Source organism: Lytechinus pictus, chromosome 11 (genome assembly GCF_037042905.1).
Source record: "Lytechinus pictus isolate F3 Inbred chromosome 11, Lp3.0, whole genome shotgun sequence".
Lineage (NCBI taxonomy): Eukaryota > Metazoa > Echinodermata > Echinoidea > Temnopleuroida > Toxopneustidae > Lytechinus > Lytechinus pictus.
In genome coordinates this window covers 8,121,371-8,140,841 of record NC_087255.1, presented here as the reverse complement: position 1 = coordinate 8,140,841, position 19,471 = coordinate 8,121,371, and the positions used below count along the sequence as shown (strand labels likewise).

The 19,471-nt window shown below is 38.2% G+C and overlaps 1 protein-coding gene across 1 annotated transcript in view; it reads right to left on the bottom strand.

Annotated features, from left to right (window-relative positions):
* LOC129270763 (uncharacterized) overlaps positions 1-19,471 on the bottom strand; it is a 35,610-nt gene that overhangs the window by 8,329 nt on the left and 7,810 nt on the right. Inside the window, exons 3-21 of the mRNA XM_064106578.1 lie at positions 17,644-18,179; positions 17,272-17,482; positions 16,861-17,140; positions 16,341-16,608; positions 16,093-16,197; positions 15,476-15,861; positions 15,049-15,289; positions 14,575-14,832; positions 14,109-14,312; positions 13,749-13,951; positions 13,194-13,598; positions 12,514-12,674; positions 10,775-11,126; positions 10,273-10,510; positions 9,742-9,961; positions 9,214-9,458; positions 8,607-8,904; positions 3,306-8,176; positions 87-2,948 (exon numbers count right to left, since the gene is read on the bottom strand). Coding sequence (XP_063962648.1) covers positions 87-2,948; positions 3,306-8,176; positions 8,607-8,904; positions 9,214-9,458; positions 9,742-9,961; positions 10,273-10,510; positions 10,775-11,126; positions 12,514-12,674; positions 13,194-13,598; positions 13,749-13,951; positions 14,109-14,312; positions 14,575-14,832; positions 15,049-15,289; positions 15,476-15,861; positions 16,093-16,197; positions 16,341-16,608; positions 16,861-17,140; positions 17,272-17,482; positions 17,644-18,179 — 12,344 coding nt within the window. The remainder of the gene's footprint in view (positions 1-86; positions 2,949-3,305; positions 8,177-8,606; positions 8,905-9,213; positions 9,459-9,741; positions 9,962-10,272; positions 10,511-10,774; positions 11,127-12,513; positions 12,675-13,193; positions 13,599-13,748; positions 13,952-14,108; positions 14,313-14,574; positions 14,833-15,048; positions 15,290-15,475; positions 15,862-16,092; positions 16,198-16,340; positions 16,609-16,860; positions 17,141-17,271; positions 17,483-17,643; positions 18,180-19,471) is intronic.

Below are 19,471 nucleotides of genomic sequence, written 5' to 3'. Positions count from 1 at the left end.
TGTTACTTGATTTTCTCTGTCTACGACTTGCTCTGAGGAAATTATGCTATCTTGTCTTTTTCAAATATGTTTGCATGATAACTCACCTCAAAGATAGTCATATCCAGGTACCTCACAGGGTACTTGTTGAGAAGACTTGTTCGGTCCTTGATGCTCATCTTAGCCGTTTCAACCAGTTCTTCTGCAAGTTGATGGATGTATGCTTTGAGGTCTTGACCGAGTTCAAAGATGGTTGTTTCCATTAATCTCATTGGTAACTCGTTGATCAGTGAGTATTCATCTTTTGTTGCAGAAATTATGGCTTGTACTGTCCAGTAGATATTCATGTTCTTCAAGATGATTGGTTGCCATTCATGCCATTTATCCTGAGCCTGCAGTTTGAGGGCTTTGAATTGGTCTTTTCGTATATTGTACATATCGAGAGCTTTCTCTTTGGTTTTGTTGTACAACTCTTTTGTATTCTCCTTCAATTCTTCAAGCATTCTTGTCATGTTGGCTTTCACTTCTTGGTAAAACCTTGTGAGATTGACCTTCAATTCCTCAAGCTTTATCTTCATTTCATCAATGTTTTGGATGGTTTTCTGCTTATACTCTGGATATCTTTCGATGTGGTATTCAGCTGCTTCCATTAAGTAAGCCTCGGTCTTGGCAGGAAGTTGACGAACTCGTTCCATCATATTTGCAGTATAGATTCTCTCACGATAAAGTTGCACGTGAGGTTCAAGGAACTGTATGGACATGTTGATAAAGTGGTCAGTCTTAAAGCGAATCTGCAGGGTAAAGTTGAAGAGACGTTGCTTGGCATCACAAATGAAGGTACGAATGGTCTCATTGACGATTGGAGCGTACTTCTCATAGAACAGGGTTGCATTTCCCTTAGCCATGTTGAAATACATGATTGATGTATCCTTTACGATCTTGCCCTTCTGAAGTGCTTTCACTTTGTATTTCTGCATTTCTGTCATCACAATAGGAGTATATTTCTTTCTTAGAGCCTTCATTTTGTCCAGAGCGATACGAGAATACACTTTGGTTTGGTTGACTGCCATCTTGCTGTAGACCTCAATGTTGTCGGCTACTTTCTTGCTATAAACCTTAGTGAGGTTTGCTGCCATCTTGCTGTAGAGGACTGTTAGGTTCCGTGTTATATCGACAGGAGGTTGAACGATCTGATAGATGGTTCTGTTGAAGTAGCAGAGAGGAAGCATGTTCACTGGATGGGTTTCATTCTTGGAGATAGCGATGATCTTGGTTACGACCTCATCAATCTGCTCTTTCCTCTTCATGTACTCGTTGACCATACGGACAATGATTTCATCTACCTGTTGTTTCCTGTTCCTGTATTCATCAATGACCCTTTCAATTATTTGATCAACGTCAATGTTGTACCTTCCTCTGATGTAATCAGCTGCAATGGTTTGTATTGCCATCAGACGTTCTTTGAGCTCCTCAAGAGATCTTGGGCGTGCATCCCACTGTTCCTTAAGGAATGCTTTGATAAGGTCAGCCTTTGACTTGACAAAGAGAGTTGTTGCTCTGGTCATGTTAACTAACTTTTCCTTTGAGATATTGAAGACAAGCTCCATGTCTCCCTTGATAACATCAACATAGACATACTCATTGAGGGTGGAATTCCATTCTTTAAGTATTTCAATAGCCTGTTTGATGGTTTCATTCAGGTAGGTCTTATTGACATAGCGGAAAGTAGTTTGATTCAGCAGTTCAAGTTGGGTGATCATATTTTCTTTCACTTCCATGGCCAGGTTCTTTGTTTCCATTACACTTGTCTTGTTGATGATATCAATAACATTGCGTGGTCTGATGCGGATAACCTTGCGCATTAGTTCCTGGACTTGGGCATCATCCTTGTAATTAATGAAGATAGAGCTTGAAATGGAATCAGTGGTGGTGCTGTTAAGGTAGTAGACGATGAATTTGTTGGCCTTCATCAGTCGTGCATTGAGTTGTTCGTTGATTTTTCCCTTGACCATTTCCTTGTCGAGGGAGGCAATGCTCATCTTCATCTCACTGAGCCTTTCTCCAATCCTCGTTTTGAGTTCAGCTATTTTTTCCTTGATCTCGCCCAACTTTGCCATCAATTCCATAATTTTCTCTTCGAATTTGGGAACATTGAATCTGGTTTGGATATAGTTGTTAAGCTTCTCCAATCTTGCGTCATACTTGATACGCTCCTTGAAGTCATCAACAGCTGCTTTAGCCTTCTTGGTAATGTTAGCTCTCATTTCATTCAAGTAATTCTTAGCCCGGGTCTTGATGGTTTCTCGATTCTCCAACACCCACATGATTTGTTCACAGCGCTCTTCATACTTGATGAGTATCTTGATGTTCTCAATGGTTTCTTTAGGATGAGTAATGTTGTATCGGAGCTTGGAATATAGCTCCCGAATGGTAGCATTGATCCTTGTTACAGTTTCATTCAACTTTGTTAGGTTGACATACTGGCTGATAAATTCCCTGGGGTTGCTTCGAGCGTAGGTGATGGTCTCTTTGAGTTTCTGCATCTGGGTGCATAATGTCTGGTTCAGAGCTCTGAGCTGGGTGTAGAAGGTCTGGTTCATTTTCTTCAATTGGGTGTAGAGAGTTTCATTCAGTTTCAGAGCTTGGGTGAAGACAGATTGGTTGAGCTGTGAAAATGTGGAAGTGAGAGTCTCATTCGCCAACATCATGGTGTAGTGCATGAAACACTTGGTGCAGTTGGTCATCCTTCTGGTGTGTGTGAGGGTGCGATTAGCAACTTCCATGACCCTGTTGATGGTGCTATTGGCAATGAAGATGGTATGATTGTAGTTACTGTTAATTGCTCCTACAGTGATGTCCACAATCTCTGCAACTGTCTCTGGGTTCCAGCTGAAGTTGCTGTAGATCACATTACTCTCATTTAATCTCAATAGCCATGTGATGTCATTGACTGACTTGAAGTTGTCCTTCTGTAGAACAAAAATGGAATCGGATAGTAAGTATGCGTGTAGGGTTGATATACATCAATTCATTGTTATTGTACCTAGTAATAATGAATCACAATGAATCTAACATTAATGGTGATTTGCAAAGGAGACTGAAGACTAAGTGTCCTTGTACCTAGAATTAATGTTAATTGATCTTGATTATTGATGTTTTGCATGTATAAAAAACACATGAAATCTATAGTAAAGTGTCTTCTTTGAATGAAGCCAAAAATTCAAATCATTGAAATCTGTGACATAATCTTTTCCACCCTTCTTCATATTATGACATTGAGCAGAGTGTTTTGCAAACCCCCAAATTATAAAATAGGTAAAACTCACCAATAATTCATGGTCAATGTAAAAAGTCAAGATGTCTCCAAACGTGTTGAGATTTGCTCCAGCAGAAATCAGACCGATGGATGGAAGCTTGATGGTAGCCACCAGAGTTTCATAATTGAGGCGCTGATTGAAGACAACTGTTCCCTTAGGGGTAGCCCAAGTGATATTGAAGAGCTGAGATATGTCTTTCAATGTTGTCAGATCTAGACCATTTTTTACAATGACATCATTAATAGGATCAACCCAAAGGAATACAAGGCGATGGCCAATGTAGGAATATGTGATTCCCTCGAAACCTTTTAATACAACCGAGTTTTCGAGTGTGGTGTTGATAAGTCGTGATTCAACATTTGCATATGAATCTATAAGAGCCTTTTCAAAAGACATAATTCCAGCCATGTTTGTAACATTGACCTTGGTAATTCCTGCAGCTCTGATAAGTGGACTTGTAATATTTCCAATAGCCATAGCAGATACTTCTCCATAGTGCGTTATGTTAGCAAAGTTTATGAAATTTAGTTGGCCACTAAAGTGGGCATCATTTACCGGAGTACGAAGTGTGAACATCACTTTAGATTTGGCAGCATCAAAGTTGAGGATGTTGCGAGAATTATTCATCTGATATTCAAACACTGCACTGCTCTCTATCCATCTGTTGAAGACATTGCTGTACAATCGGCTTGTTGCACTATCAAAAACGAGGAGTGACTGAGAGTTGTTCATCTGAGACTCAAAAAGAGTGCTGCTGTTTACCAACTTGCTCTGAATATTGCCGTAAATACGGCTTCGCACTTGGTCAAAGTTGAAAAGGCTGCGATGATTCTTTATGGTGTAAATGGCCTCTGTCATAGCAGTCATTGGTCTGCTAGTGAAGCGGGCTTCTGATGTTACATTGAAGAGATCAAAGCTGGTAAGGTTACGTACATTCTTTACTTCAACGATGCCAATAGCACGTCCTGTTGCAAATCTAGAAGTCAATGATCCAGTAGATCGAGCAACAAGTTTGTCAAATTTGCAGAAGCATGTAGAGTCACTTACTGAGAAGTCTGCCACAACAGACGAGTTGAAAATCTTGTTGTTTACAACAGATTCAGCTGATGCTGCAACACGGGTAAAAATGAAGAGTGATTCGAATCCCTCTAAAGCAAAGTCAGCAAGTGTAGTGGAATTGATAAGCTTGCTATTGAAATCAGTGATAAGGCTACCGTTAACACGATCAAAGGCCATTACTCCCCTGAAGTTGTTCATCTCCATGCCAGTTTTGCTTTCGATGGTTGCTAGTCTAGATCTGAAGGAAACAAGAGCTGAGCTGTTGACACGTTCAAAAGTAAAGACACTCTGGAAGTTGCTGAAGTCGATTCCTGCTTCGGTTGTTAGATTTGCCAAGATAGACTTGATTTCAGTGGATCCACCGATTTTGACATCAGAAAATCTGAACAACCTCTCGAAACCATGCATCTCCATGACGCCTCTTGATGAAGAGTTCAGGAATCTACTTGCTACATCAAATACAGCAGTTGATTCTACTGATTCAAAGGTCGTGATGTTCTCAAAGTTGGTAAGGGTTGAGTAAGCATTGCCAGTCATGTTGATCTTTGATGTCAAGAAAGAAAACTCGCCCTTGATAGCTGCATTTTCAAACTTGAACAGGTTTCTTGAATCAGTAACCTGAGCGGAGCTGGAGGCTTTGATTTCCCGTGTGAATGATGTGTTCACAGTTAGAGCTGACGAAACATTAGCAAGTTGCACCTTGAAGAGCCCAGTCCCAATATTTGCAGTCAGACTAGTTTGGGCTGTAGTGTTCAAGAACCTGTTTGTAATGTCTCCTGAGGCAGAACCAGTAATGCTGTCATATGTCATGAAGCCGGCCATGTTCTGGACATTTAACTGGGTACCACCTTGCATCTTAATAGGCCAAGAACTAAAATTTCCTTGAGTAACTATGACCATTTCCCCGTAGTTCAGGGGCCCAGCTTGATTGTTGATGTGGCCATTTACGCTTGTATACAAAGATGAGATGATGCTAGAGAAGTTGGATGATGCACATCCTTCCATTCGAGAGTAGGTAAGGATACCAGCCATGTTGTCCAGTCTGAAATGTGAAAGAACATTCCATGTTGCAATTCTGGTATGGATGTCATTAACAGCAGAAGCTTCATACTTTCCAAAAGTAGTGACATTCATCCAGTTTTCCATTTCAACATCGAATTTAGAGCCAGTCTTCATGAAAGGTGTGCTGATGTTCACATTTGTAGAAAAGACATTGGCTGCAAATGTTAATGGACCTGCGATATCTCTAACAGACCAAGTTGCGCCGGAGTCAACCTTTCCAATGCGAGATATAAGTCCAAACATGCTCTTGGTTGTTGCATTTGATGCCTTGAAGAAACCATTTGATCCAGTGACAAAGTTGGTAGTGTTAGAAGTGATTACTAAGAAGGGACCTGTGAATTCATTTTGTCCAGAAATGTCCAATCGGTCGAAGTTCAAGAATGAACGGACACCAGAAAAGGTAGATTCCACATTCATGGTCCAGTTGGTCCACCTCGTAAGAACAGCACCCTTTGACTTTCCAATAATGGATTCAAATTTATTAAACTTTTCAAAGCCCTGCAGAGACAACCCTCCATTGTAGGCAGCAAATGTTGTCCTTAGCGGAGTAATAATGAATTCATTCGAGGTTGTGACGTTCATAAGATCAAAAGTAAAGAGCCTCTGGAAGTTGTTCATTTCAAGGAGTCCACCAACGCTCATGCGGGTAACAGGGGTAGATACAGCATGGGAAATTGTGCCATTGATTCTTGTAAAGTCAAAGATACCTCTCATGTTGTCCACTTCAACTCCATGGAAACCTTCGATATTGAGGAACCTATTATTTACTACATATTCGACCTTGGCAATGCTGCTGGCATATTGGAATGGTGCATTCATATCAACAATTCTACCTTCATATAATCCAGATACATTCAGCTTTGACGTAGTAAGGTTTCCAATAATGACAGTTTCTGCAAGAGGATATTGGAACCAACCTGCCATGTCTTGAACCTTGTGAATTTGATGGTAGGAGGTGTTGAGGAGGATTGTGTTGAAGGAAGCAATAACCTCTGCGGATGCCAAGTCAAATTGGTTGACTTTCCTGAAGTTTTCTAGAGAGATGGCCTCAGTCAGACTTGAATTAAAAAAAGGGCTGTTTGCAGCCATGCTGAAATTATGAGCAATGGAGTCAAAGTTGGCCAATGACCGCACTCCATTAAAGCTTACTTCATTTTGCATTGATGTAGAAATGCTGAAGATCTTGGAGGTGAAGTTCATACCTGATGAAATTGAATCGAAGTTAAGGAGAGACCTGTGATTGGTAATGTCCATACCTCCAATTAGCGATGAATTCATCAGACGACTGGTGAAAGTGGATGACGAGTCAACTGCCACTTTAGAAACCTGAGTAAACGAGCGCACATTTTGCACAAGCAGTGTGGTGTTGGTGTTTCCCCTGGCCAAGCTAACCTCTACATTTCCAGATACATGGCCAGCAATTTCCTCAAAGTATGAGGCATTTTGGAAATCTGTCAGGGCAATATGGTTGTCCATCGTAGCATTCAGAAAAGCTGTCTTCACAAACCAGATCTGCTTTCCTGTAATACTATCGAAGTTAAAAAGGCGACGGAAACCATTCATCAATAGAGTATTATTTGCTGTAACATTTAGAAGGCGAGAAGACAGAATGTAATTGGATGAACCATCAAGAGTTGTGAAAGATACATCAGAATTCTCAAGATTCATCTGGGTCTGGTAAGTGCTGTTGACAAATCTGCTGGTAATATTATTGCTAAGATAAGTTGCAAATTGCCTAAAGACAAGAAGACCATTCATATCCCGAAGAGCAATACCAGAGCTGTGGCTTCCATTGACAAATTTGTTGAGGAGATTTGCTTCAACACTGCTACTGACCTCATCAAATTCAAAAATACTACTGAAGCCTTTTAGTTGAGATTTACCATGAACGTTCCAATTGACCCAGTTGCTTCTGATGTCCTGGGAAGCCTTAACAAGGATCTTGCTGAATTTGAAGAGCTTTCGGAAGGTTTGGAAGCTTACTGAGCTGTTCAGTGAAGAATTTATCATACGAGACTGAAGGTTGTATGTCAAAATTCCAGTCATTTCGCTGAATTGAGTTGGCGAAGTCATGTCATGGATGTCAAAGTTACCAATTACATCAAAAGATCCCAACCGCGATGTCATGGATGTGTTATGATTAGCCACCATATTCAAAACACCGTGAAAGTCACCATTGGATGAAGAGCGGGTTGAGAATTTGATGAGAGGTGAGTCAACCTCAGTATGGTGCAAAGCTGCCAAATCAAAAGGTGTACCTTCTTTCAAGACGGTAACATTGACTGATGTTAGGGTGTTCATACGCAGTACTGTCCTTACTGTTAGGCCTCCCTCGGTCTTCAATGTGACCTCACGACCCTCAATGAGCAGAGAGTGATTGAGACCAGCTGAGATGTTTAATCGCTTCTGTTCAGCTGCAAATGTCAGCTTCTGATCAAAGAGACTTTGGCTCAAAAAGATGTAATGCGACGCTGACATATTAGCAATGATTGGACTAGAAATATTGGCACTTTGACGTAAAGTGAGAGATGATGAAGTAACATTACAGATGAACTTATTTAGAATCAGATCCTTTACAATTTGGAAGTCCCTGTTGTAGGTCCTATTAAGGATATCCCGCACAACCATTGGTACAACACGTAGCCTCATTTCGGTGATTGGACCCTCAATAACCAAACTGTTTGAAACGTTGGTGGATATAAGTTGGTGCAGGTAGGACCAGTACAAGGACACAGCAGATGGTCTTACAGAAAGGTTACCTGAATAAAAAGACCAAAGGATATAATACATGTTATTTATCACTTTAGTACATTGTTTCAGAGCTTATTTCTTAATGTTTGTTCAAATTTTATTTGTAGTTAGCGTTTATCATTTTACTGTTTCAATTAATATAAAATGATAATATATAGAGTCATGACTTAAGGATATTTCATAAAGCCTCTGGATATTGATCAAACAAGATGCTAGGATAAGAAAACATCGATTACTCAATTTGGATTTGAACCAACATCAAATTTGAAAAGGAAACTATTTAAATTCATGATTTGTGGATGTTTGACAGACTTCAGAATAATTATCAAATATGCTGAGATAAAAGAACTAAACAGATGAATTATGTTAGCTTAAAAAACTTACATGATCATGAATGCGAACCTTAATTTTCTTAAGTGTCTGGTGAAGGAGACTTACTGATTTCAGTAAAATCAAGGAGATCAGAGAAACTGCTGTCCTGGCTATTCTCATAATAGAATTGCAGTCCGTTTTCACGTGAGTACAGAGCAGTATAGTTCTGGTAGTAGACGATTGACGGTGTTTCAATTTCCATTACCCAGTTTGCAGAAGGCTTCTTCCATCCAGCGGCAATTATGTTAGACACAGTAACCTGGGGTTTGTTGTAACGGGTGTCGTAGAGGGTGTAAGTATGGTCCAAAGACGATGCTCCGGACTCCATATCAATAACAAGATGCAGAAGGTTGACATTTTGGAGCTGAATTAAAATAGGATTGAAAGAAGAAATATGAAATCAAATAACCACAAAAGGTAAAACGAAATGTTCATAGTCGTATGTCATGAGTGAGAAAATGTGTACTTACAGCAGGAATTTTTTTATTACTCAGAGATACACGAAATATTATGAAGTATGGTTCCACATAGTCAATTATTGTACTTTTGATATATTTTCTGATTACCAGGAGCAATGACCTGTGTAACTATTAAAATTTTCAGACAAAAAATTCCCCCCCCCCCTCCTACTATGGATAGACACACACGTTTTAGTTGAACTGATGATATTTACCTTAAGAAGAGGAATTGGTGTTGTCAATTCGACAGAGTAGTCCTTCTGGTTGCTGATGGTAGCATTTTCAAATCTGAGATTAAAGTCATATGTAAGATGACTTTGAGGATTTCTTGGGCTAGGTACGAATATGCTGGTCTGGATAAGATGTTCCTCAGTCAGGCTTGATTGATCAAGAATCCTGAAGTTCATACCACCATCAATGACAACAGGTTCATCAATGAGTGCAGTCTCGCCAAAAAGCCCTGCAAAAAGAAACATAGATCAATTAATACATTTTATCAATTTTATAAATTGTATATTCATTTACCAAAGTTACAAGCACATATTAGGTAACAATAATGAAGAAAATTGATTGTAAATATTAAGGATATTAAAGATTGAGCAAATGTTATGACATCTTATTATTTGTCACAAGATGTTCAGGAATATTCATATGCTTTTCACTTAAACCTGAATGCTAATCTATCATGTATATCATTCATGCAGTGGACAAATATTTTTAAATGATAAACACTTAGTACTTACTAAGTAGAGCTGGAGAGTTAAGGAACATGGCAGCATCAGGGTTGTTCACAAGAACATCAGTCCTGAGTCCCATCCTGTAGTTATGGTTGGTTTCTCTTTGCTCTTTGGTAACATCATACTCAGCAAAGACATGGTGAGTATTACGTGCAATCTGTCCTTCAAGACGATAGCCATTCACTTTAGTTTCATTCCTCATAATGAAATCCAAAAGTGGAAATTCCTGTAAATCAATGCCATGATAATGAACTTATGAATTGCAAGTCAATGGAAAGTAGAAGGCAAAAGTACTCAAACTAGCAAATGATAGATAAATCAGTTATTTTCTGATATGTCTGAAGGTGCAATAAGACTAGGTATAAAGTAAGTATTGAACACCAAAAATCTATGTTCCTTAATTTTTTTCATTAAAAAAATTAAGAAAAAAAATAAAAAGATCGTAATAGTGTAGACTGGGCAATTAAAATTAAGCATGTTGCAGAAATATCTTAAGTCTCAGACTATTTTCAGATAAGTCCTCCAAATGTTTCTTACCCATGTTGAATTTGAGATTTGGGTGTGGACTGTAAACTCCTTCATTTCATCTGTAACAGTCTGGACAGTATCAAAGTCCAATGCCCAGCCAAGAGTTGACATCTTGAGGTCACGCTCAACCACTGGTCCTCTTGTTCTCCTCTTGGCAGTGATGGTGGAGGTCTGGTATTTAGCATGGTCGATCTGGTATCCGGTCCATGGGAAGAGAAACTGCTTGTACAATGGAGTTTCATCGTCCCTGAAGAATTAACGAACAAGTACCACCATAAATATATGAAATATAGCTTTATGTGAAGAAATAATCTTGATTATTAAAACATGGTCATAACATAGCCTCATAAATTCAAGCACACAAGACCATATTTGTTAGGCACAAAGATCTATCCTATTTCTAAAACTCTGCTTTCACGTTTCTAATCAAGGAACCGTATTAAAACTAGCTTATGTAAATTTTCTCCAGAAATGAATGAAAACGTTCGGCGCCAGGAATAATGTGGCTTACCAATAGTATGTGTCAGTCACATGTGCGTTCCAATCACCACTCTCTTCCTGCTTGACAAACTGTCCAACAGCAGCCCAGTACAAATTGTTGATGGAAGCATTGAAGACTGCTGTAAGATTCTTCTGTGATACAGATGTCTCGTTCCTAACAAGAAAGTCGACTGATGCTGTGTTCTCAGCAGCAGAAACATTGAAGACAGCCCTGTACGAGGAGGATGAATCTGTGGTCTCATTTAGGAGTCCAGCAAACATGATGAAGTTCTTGACCTCTGGAACAGTGAATGTCCACTTGGCAGTCTTGCGAAGTCGATCAACACTCATGAGTGAAGTAATGTTGCGGGTATGTTCCTCTCCTAGAAAGACATTGATACAATAAACTAACATGAGCAGAAATCTTCTCTTTTAGTTAGTAAACAAAGTAGTAAATTCATCAATATCGCTTGGATTTATATTCACTTAAATGAATTTATATGGACCAAAATCCAGTTGAAACCAATTAGAGCAAAACCAATTGAAACCTGTTAGCCAACTGGTTTCAATAGGGAAATTGGAACAACTGGTTCCAATTGAAACCAGTTGCAAATTGGTTCCAGCTAAAACCAATTCGGCAACTGGAACCAGTTGGCAATTGGTTCCAGTTATTAGGCAACTGCATTTTAATTGGTTCCAGTTGTTCCAATTTCCTTATTAAACTAGTTGAATCAAAATGGAGGCAACTGGTTTCAATTGGTTCCAGTTGAAACCAATTGGAGGCAAATGGTTTCAGTTGAAACCAATTTGTTTCAACTGTTCAACTGGATCTAATTGGAAATCCAGTTGGAATAAAGTTAATTAGTTACTAATTAGTTAGTATTTGCACTAACCATTGCTCATGCCAACACAGAAGCATTGTTATATGTCTATTAATACCAATGTAAATGGCATTGATAAAATATTAACTTTCATATATATCTTTACATGGAGGAGCTTCGAATATATGTATTTGTATTTGATGTTATTTGGTAACAGCTAGTGGTGCACTAATTATTTTTCATCTGTTGTAATTATAATCTATAACATTTATAAACATGGTTTTCACTACTAAGTATTCTAAACATATATCTTAAACAAGTGTGGCACTTGAAAAGGAATAGATACATTGTAAAATGATTATAAATTACATAAAACATTTATCTATACACATTGGCAAATGATATATGCAAATCAACTGGTTTCAATTGGATCCAATTGGGTAACTAGAAATATTTCCAATTGGAAATCAATTGAAAGTCTTTTCCAGTTACCCAACTGGATCCAATTAGGATTTCCAGTTACCCAACTGGTTCCAGTTATCGAAGTCATTTCCAGTTACCAAACTTTCCAGTTAGAAGTCATTTCCAGTTACTCAACTGGTTCCATGCAGTTAGGATTACCAGTTATCCAACTGCATGGTTCCAGTTAGAAGTCACTTCCAGTTGAAAGACATTTCCAGTTACCTAACTGGTTCCAGTTAGGATTTTCAATTACCGACTTGGTTCCAATCGGTTTCAATTGGAAATTGTTATATTCCAGTTAAAACAAATTGAAACCAATCGAAACCAATTGGATTTTGGTCCGGGTTTTAAGTGTTGCTCTCAACTTTGAATAGATTTGTTGTGGTCATAGACTTGTACTTTAATGGAATCAAATAAACAGAAATAAATACAATTGCATTGAAATATCAATATAGATAGATATCATCTGTTTAAAAGTCTTTGTTACCTGGTGCATAGAAGGATACACGGACAGTATCAATGATGTTGCTAGCTGCCTGAGTGTTTCTGTTGTTCCTCCTTCCAATTGAGCTGAATGAGATTGGTGGTGGTGCACCACCTTCCCTGATCTGCTTGTACTGGGCATCGATGGTGTATGCCTTCAAAGCTCTAGAAATTGAAAAAAATACTGTAAATTAAATGACATTAATAATGATAATAATTACGGTATACTAACCCAGGGTAGACACTTCAGTTCTGAAAACTTCTCCCAGCGGGCTTTGCTATTATTATCACCCGGCTAAGCTACGCTACCGATTCAGTTGCAAACAGCTTTTTGAGGAATTATTTCCTGCCGGTACCCATTTACCTCACCTGGGTTGAGTGCAGCACAGTGAGGATAAATTTATTGCTGAAGGAAACAAATGTCGACATTTTTATAAAAATGTAGGAAGTATCATTGGCAACTGGAAGCTTCTTTCCTATCTTCTTAAAAATGTTTATAAATCATATAATTCATTGTCACTCTGAACCACTGTTTTATTGTTTGATTCGATTACCTGTGCATTCAATATAATACTACATTAGTGATCTTATTCTTCCTTTGGCACCACTCATACCATTTGTGTGGTTCAGGTCGTTTCCAATATCATTGTGCATGTCTTGTTTGAACAGAAGTGATATACTTACTGGTCTGTGTTGACAAGGGTTACATTGAAGCTGTTTGGTCCAGTAAAGGGGAAACGTGGTGCTTCAGCAACGTAGCTTGCATTGGGATAGGCCCATGAAACACACAGGTCAACTCCAAATACCCTGCTGACATTGGTACACCTCTGATTTCGGACAGCATCTTGAAGAACACCTGGGATGTATTCAATGGCTCCATTAGCCTTCATCAGGTTGTAGGTTGTTGAATAGTTGAAGAGGTTCATTGGGCGGTCGGTGTTGTTAAGGTTTATCTTGAGGTGAGTGCCATCAATTGTGATGTTTCCTTCGATCTTGGAGGAATGGTAGACTGTTGCGTTGGCCATAACCCCAGTGAATACCTTGGTTGGCATACCAATACCCATGGTAGCAAGAACCTCTACTGCACCACTGCAAATACATGAATTGAGAAAACATTGAGAAAATTGAGAACTACAGAAAAAAGATTTATCGAAGAAATATGAAAAGAAGATGTACATTATGAGTAAATAAATCAAATCAATCAATGAATACAAAAAGTAATTTGACTTTTAGACCTACCTTGGAGCAATATGTCCTGCGGCAATGATCCTTGGAAGATTCAAACTGAACTGACTCTTCATACGGAGGCTGACAACAGCAGTACCATTTATGCTGCAGTTGAGTGGCATACCCATACCAGTTGGCAAAACAAAGGTCTTGTCCATAAATACAAAAGAGCGAGTTGTGTTTAGGTTGAGCCCCTGTGACAGAAGCTGTGGAATCTGTAAAATTCAATATATTCCCTGGTGAAATATTGGCAATTTCTGATCTTTTTTATGAAGTTTTAAATCTGATAACAAAATCAGTTTTTTAATAGACGAGCAATTTTTTCACTTTTCTTAAACAATTTTTTTTTTTAATGTCCTTATAAGAACCGACCTGTTTTGTCTTGTTCATGAATTCTTCGTAAATTCCCATGGTGTAAGGGATTAGAGAAAGAACATCACCAGCACTGACGAAACCAAATTCATTTCCAAGGAGACGAAGGAAGACAGTAGCATCAGTAGCGGATGGTTCCATGCCAACAAGGTAGTGTAGCTGGTTGAGCTTGTTCATGGTGTTTTCATGGATGACATCAATGACCTGAAATCATAAATGACATATCACAGAAATTTAAACACAATGCCAAAGTAAGTTTTGAGGTCTGATAATAAATATTATGTCTAATAAATTACGACCCTTTAAAATCTTTTGATTTCAGTTTGGCCATTTCTCACATTTACTCTATTTTCATTGCTGTTGTCACCTCAGGCATTCCGAAGAATAGATTTGTAAATCATCATCATCATCCTTATCATCAAATTTAGATATCATCAGTCAAGTAATCGATAAAAAAATGAAATACCTGAGCCTCTCCAATTTGAGACTGCCTCTTCTTCATCTTCTTGCCGAATTTGCCCTTCTTGCTGAAGACTTCATTTTCGGTCTCTGCTGGCTGTGGAACCCACTTTTCAAGTTGAGCCTCAGCAAACTCCCGAACCTTGGACAAGAATTTCTCATCGATGGTTTCAAACATAGCCTGGAGGCTGACCTCTGGGAAGATACCCTCAGGTCCAAAGACAGATTCAACGATTGGTTCGAACCCTTTCATCTCAATGCCAGTCTGTTGAGGGATTTAAGAATGTACCGTAATACTGTTAGTATACCATATACTTGATATTAAATAAAGTCCATAGAAAGTCAACTTCTGTATAATTATTGCACAAAACTACTTACATTTCTAAAAAGATATTGTATAATTTCAAATAACTATCAAATTACCTATCTAAAAGGTTAAGCTTAAAGGCAGTTACGAGGCACTGTTTATTTACTTTCTTACCTCAAAGATATCCCAGCTCTTTCCAAGAGCATTTAGGACATAGTGAAACATAACTTCTTGAGGCAAGTAGCTCTCAGGGTTGAAAATGATGCCGCTCTCAAGTTGGGCAGCGACAGTGTTGTTCCTCCAGGGTTCAGTCAGGTTCTTTGAAAGTTCAAAGAAGCGAGAGTACTTGCGGATATCCTTGGGATATTCTGGTAGTTGCTCACCATTCATTGCAGTCTTCAGATTTTCCTTGAGCCTGTCAGACATATTTAATACTTGTTACAATTTGTAATCCAATCTTTCAATGTTTATGTTTTCAGACATGAAATGAGATGAAAGTATGAAAAACTTGGCAATTGTTATTATGTTGCCAGAAAACCAATGTGAAGTTAATTGTCGAAAGTTTCCATTTAGTTGCTAAGATTTTAAGAAAAATACGTACCGTTGTAAGGTTGGTTCGCTTGACTCTATGACATTCTGGATGTGAGAGTAGCAGAAAGCTTTCATCTGGTTAACTGGTTCTGTTTTCAAGAAGTTCCAGATTTCAGTCAGCTCAGAGATACTAGGATTAGCTTTCATTGTGATGAGATAGGAAGCGATCCTTTCTGGTACCCCAAGAGAAGTATCCTTGAATAGCTCAGAAATGACTTGGCCACGGAGCTGGTCACTCATCACAAATCGGCGCATGGACTGAATGGCAGCCTTGGAGATGTCACTTGGGATCTGCCTGTTCTTGGTGCACTCAATAAGAACTGGAGATACTCTCTCAGAGTATATGAAAGCCAGCTGGTCATATCGCTCAACTGGCCCACCGATGTTGCCTATGGCCTGTATGAAGATTGACATTACAAATAAACTATCTTGATAAATGTTATTATATCTTGATTGATTAGTAATAATGAAATGAGCGATGTTATAATTACAATGGACCAAAATATATTTTTGTGGCATTTCTCTCTCTCTCTCTCTCTCTCTTTTTTACAGTTATGATTTTAAGTACAGTATATGTAAGTCAATTTCAGATATGTCAAGGGAAGCTTATTATTACATTTAATTTACCTTCAGAGCAACAAGTGCAAGACGTTGGTTTTCTGCTGATACAGTGCAGTCATTACCAATGAGAGACTTCAGGTATCTGATGGTCTTGATGATTGATTCTGGAAGCTAAATGAAAGACAAAAAATATAAAGATGTGAGTCATCTTCAATTTTTTTACAAAAATGTTCACAAAATCCCTGTTATTGAAATAAGGGTTTTTCAGAAAAAAACATCAAATTACATTATGCGATAGTTTGAAAGTTACTTACTTCTTCAGCAGTGTGAATCTCCTCGTTATTCACCCAGTAGTTGTGTACCATGATACTAAGGGGGAAGATGGTGATTTGTGATGGTGAATACTGAGCCATACGTAGCATCTCGCTCATTAGTTCCAATGTTGGGTAGTTCTGAAGAGCCATGGTTACCATCCAAGCATTAGCAAGAGGCTTGGAGATGATTCCCTTAGCGATGGCATAGTTCTTTACACTGAAGCAAGCCATGGTTGTACAAGGAAGGAGGCCATCAAGAAGATATTCCCTGTGTGATGAAAAAGTAATACTAGATATTCTAACAATCAAAAGCAAATGTTCGTACAGAACATAAATTTCCATTTCCTCTAATTAAAAAAAGTCTCATGCTTGCTGTACATAAAGATAATCTAAAATATAAGAAATAGCCTCATTAGAAATTCAATTGGTTTTTTAAAAACTTTTAGTATTGTTCATCAAATATCAGGAGCAATGAGGTTAAAGAATTTTAAAATAAATTTCTCTTAGATAAGTATTTTACCTGGCAATTTTCTCCTTATCTGGGTTGTCACGGCAGGTTTGTGAGTATTCACTGCAGTTGTAAGCACGATCAAAGACTTCATGGATGGTCTCGTTTGTCATTCCCTCCAGAGCAGTCCGCCATCTGCCAAAAAGTCGAGGACTTTCCATCTTAATCTCCTCACGAGAGATCTTGACAAGTGCCTTCAGGATATCCATGGCTTGGTCAGCAGTTACATCACTAGGCTTCTGACCAACTTCCTTAGGGTCATGCTCATACCTCAGGCATGTTGATCTGGTATCTACGAAAAGATCAAAATGTTATTTAGCATGACAGAACACTTGATTCTCTAAAGGGTCTATTTCAGGGATCATTATTAAGTATGTAGTAGTTTAGCCAGTGTTATAGATTATTGATATCAAGGTAACTTACTTGCTGGGTCAACCTTGATTGTGTTCAAATTATCAATGGCTGTGCTTAGCATATTCTGACGGATGAACGTACGAACACCATTCTCACTGTTGAAATTCATTGGCCAGAAGGAGTGAACTTCTTCACATACTATCTGTTTGAATTCTGCAGTAGTTCCTTTCAGATCATAGCTGCATGTCCTTGAAGAGTTGAGGAACTTGTCCATGACAGTCTAGAGAGGATCAATATGTTAAGAGGTGAAATAAATGAAAGGAGGAACAGTCTTTAGTTTATTGATTTTACTAAAATTTATAATTATGATCTGTATTACATGCTTGAATACATCAATTAGTTAATCGTGCAAATTGTTAGGTGTCATGAAAAGCTTTTTACCGTGTTGAAGACAATATCCTTGAAGCTCTGCCATCTGCTCATATTCTCTGGTCGTTTCCTGAGCATACAGTTGTTGAGATCAGTCACTACCTCGAGCTTGCGTGGCCTCTGTCTTCCATCACGCTGAGTAACATTCATCTCGCTACTGCAGTTGCCGTGTACGGAGACTTCATTCAGGGTGATCTGGTCAACATCATCGGCTTCAAAGTCGAGCTGGACCATGCTGAGGATACCACGTTTGGCGTTCAGGATGTGAAGTGGTTCATCGGGATGAGCCAGCACCTCGATGATTCGTCCATTCTTAGTGCGGAAGACCAGGTCATGGGCACTCATCTCCTCACCAAGCCGGTTGTTCCCATTAAGATGACAGGAGGTGACCTTGAGGACATTCTTGCACCTTTCTGGTGATTCGATAGCAACATTGCATGCCATTGTCATGGTGGTTGTTGATCCAGGTCCAGCGCCTTCTATGCCAGTGATGGTTTCGGTTGTGTAATCAAATTCATATCGGAACCCTTCTCGGAATCTTGTTAGCTCTGTGTGAAAGAATGAGGGAATTACTATGGGTATTAAAAGATACACCTGTTTCATCATAATATATGTCTCTACTTTGAGTTCTTACTTCTATTTTGATAAAGATTATTCGTCATCGAGGAGAAAGCAAATTACAGGTGATATTAAAAGCAAATTATAACATGTAACAAGTATTTCAAGGTGATATTGAAAAGAAAGATAAATTCAAAAATAATAATCATCATCATCATAACTATAATTACTCATGAATCTTGTATAATAACATATTTCATGAAGAGACGTTCATTTTTTATTAGAAATAAATAAATAAATGAATGAATAAATAAATGCAATCTATCCTATAATAACATTTGTTTTAATCTTCTTCATCCTCATTCGAGACCTATATCTGACAAAGTCCTTGCATATTAAGGAACCATCAAATCTTGTGTATTAGATCTTCCATATAACATTCCTCAACACTAAAATATGTTTGCCGTGGGGAAATGATAATATAATCCATGTAAGCTGTTTAAACGGAATGGAATTGTACGATTTGCAATAAGGGCACTTCGCACTTTAGACCTTAGAAATAGCATAGCATATAGTTTGACATTACCAAGGGGATTGGCAACTTTAATAGCACATCCCCTTTAAACAAAGCCATATACAATTTACAACATTTTATAATTTCACTTTTCACCCAAAACAGTATATTCACACCACACTGATATGCAAATTTGAGATTTGGTGATGTCCCTCACTCAATATTTCTCTTGTATTGTTATGTTTGAATTAAACAGTATTTCATTTGTGCAGATTTAACAATGTCGAGACTTTTCATCAAGTCGCTTTTAAATAGGTCATAACAGTTGCAACTCCACCCTTTTAATGAATGTATCACATTTTGTTTCATATAATGAGCAAATCAAAACATTTCGTATTTAATATAATAAGATAACAAAAGAAGAAGAGAATGGGTGACGTCACTGGCTCCTTCATTTGCATGCTGATAAGGGTGTGTATATAACTGTTGTGTGAAATTAAGTGAACCTTTGAAATGTTATAACTTTCTTCTTTGACATCCAGCTTAGATACAAATTTTCACCATTGAATGTAATTTTCCTCTTTTAAAATCAGCAGTTATTGCTTGTGTGTACTTCTCCTTTAAGGGAACGTGGTCTTTGGGGAAAATGAGAGATACTTTGAAAAACAACTTTGATTAGATTTATAAAAATTGTTATTTGCATAGATATAAATCTGTGTTCCGTGTAGAACTGGTTTACAGTTCAACGATTACCTAGGTCAGGTACAC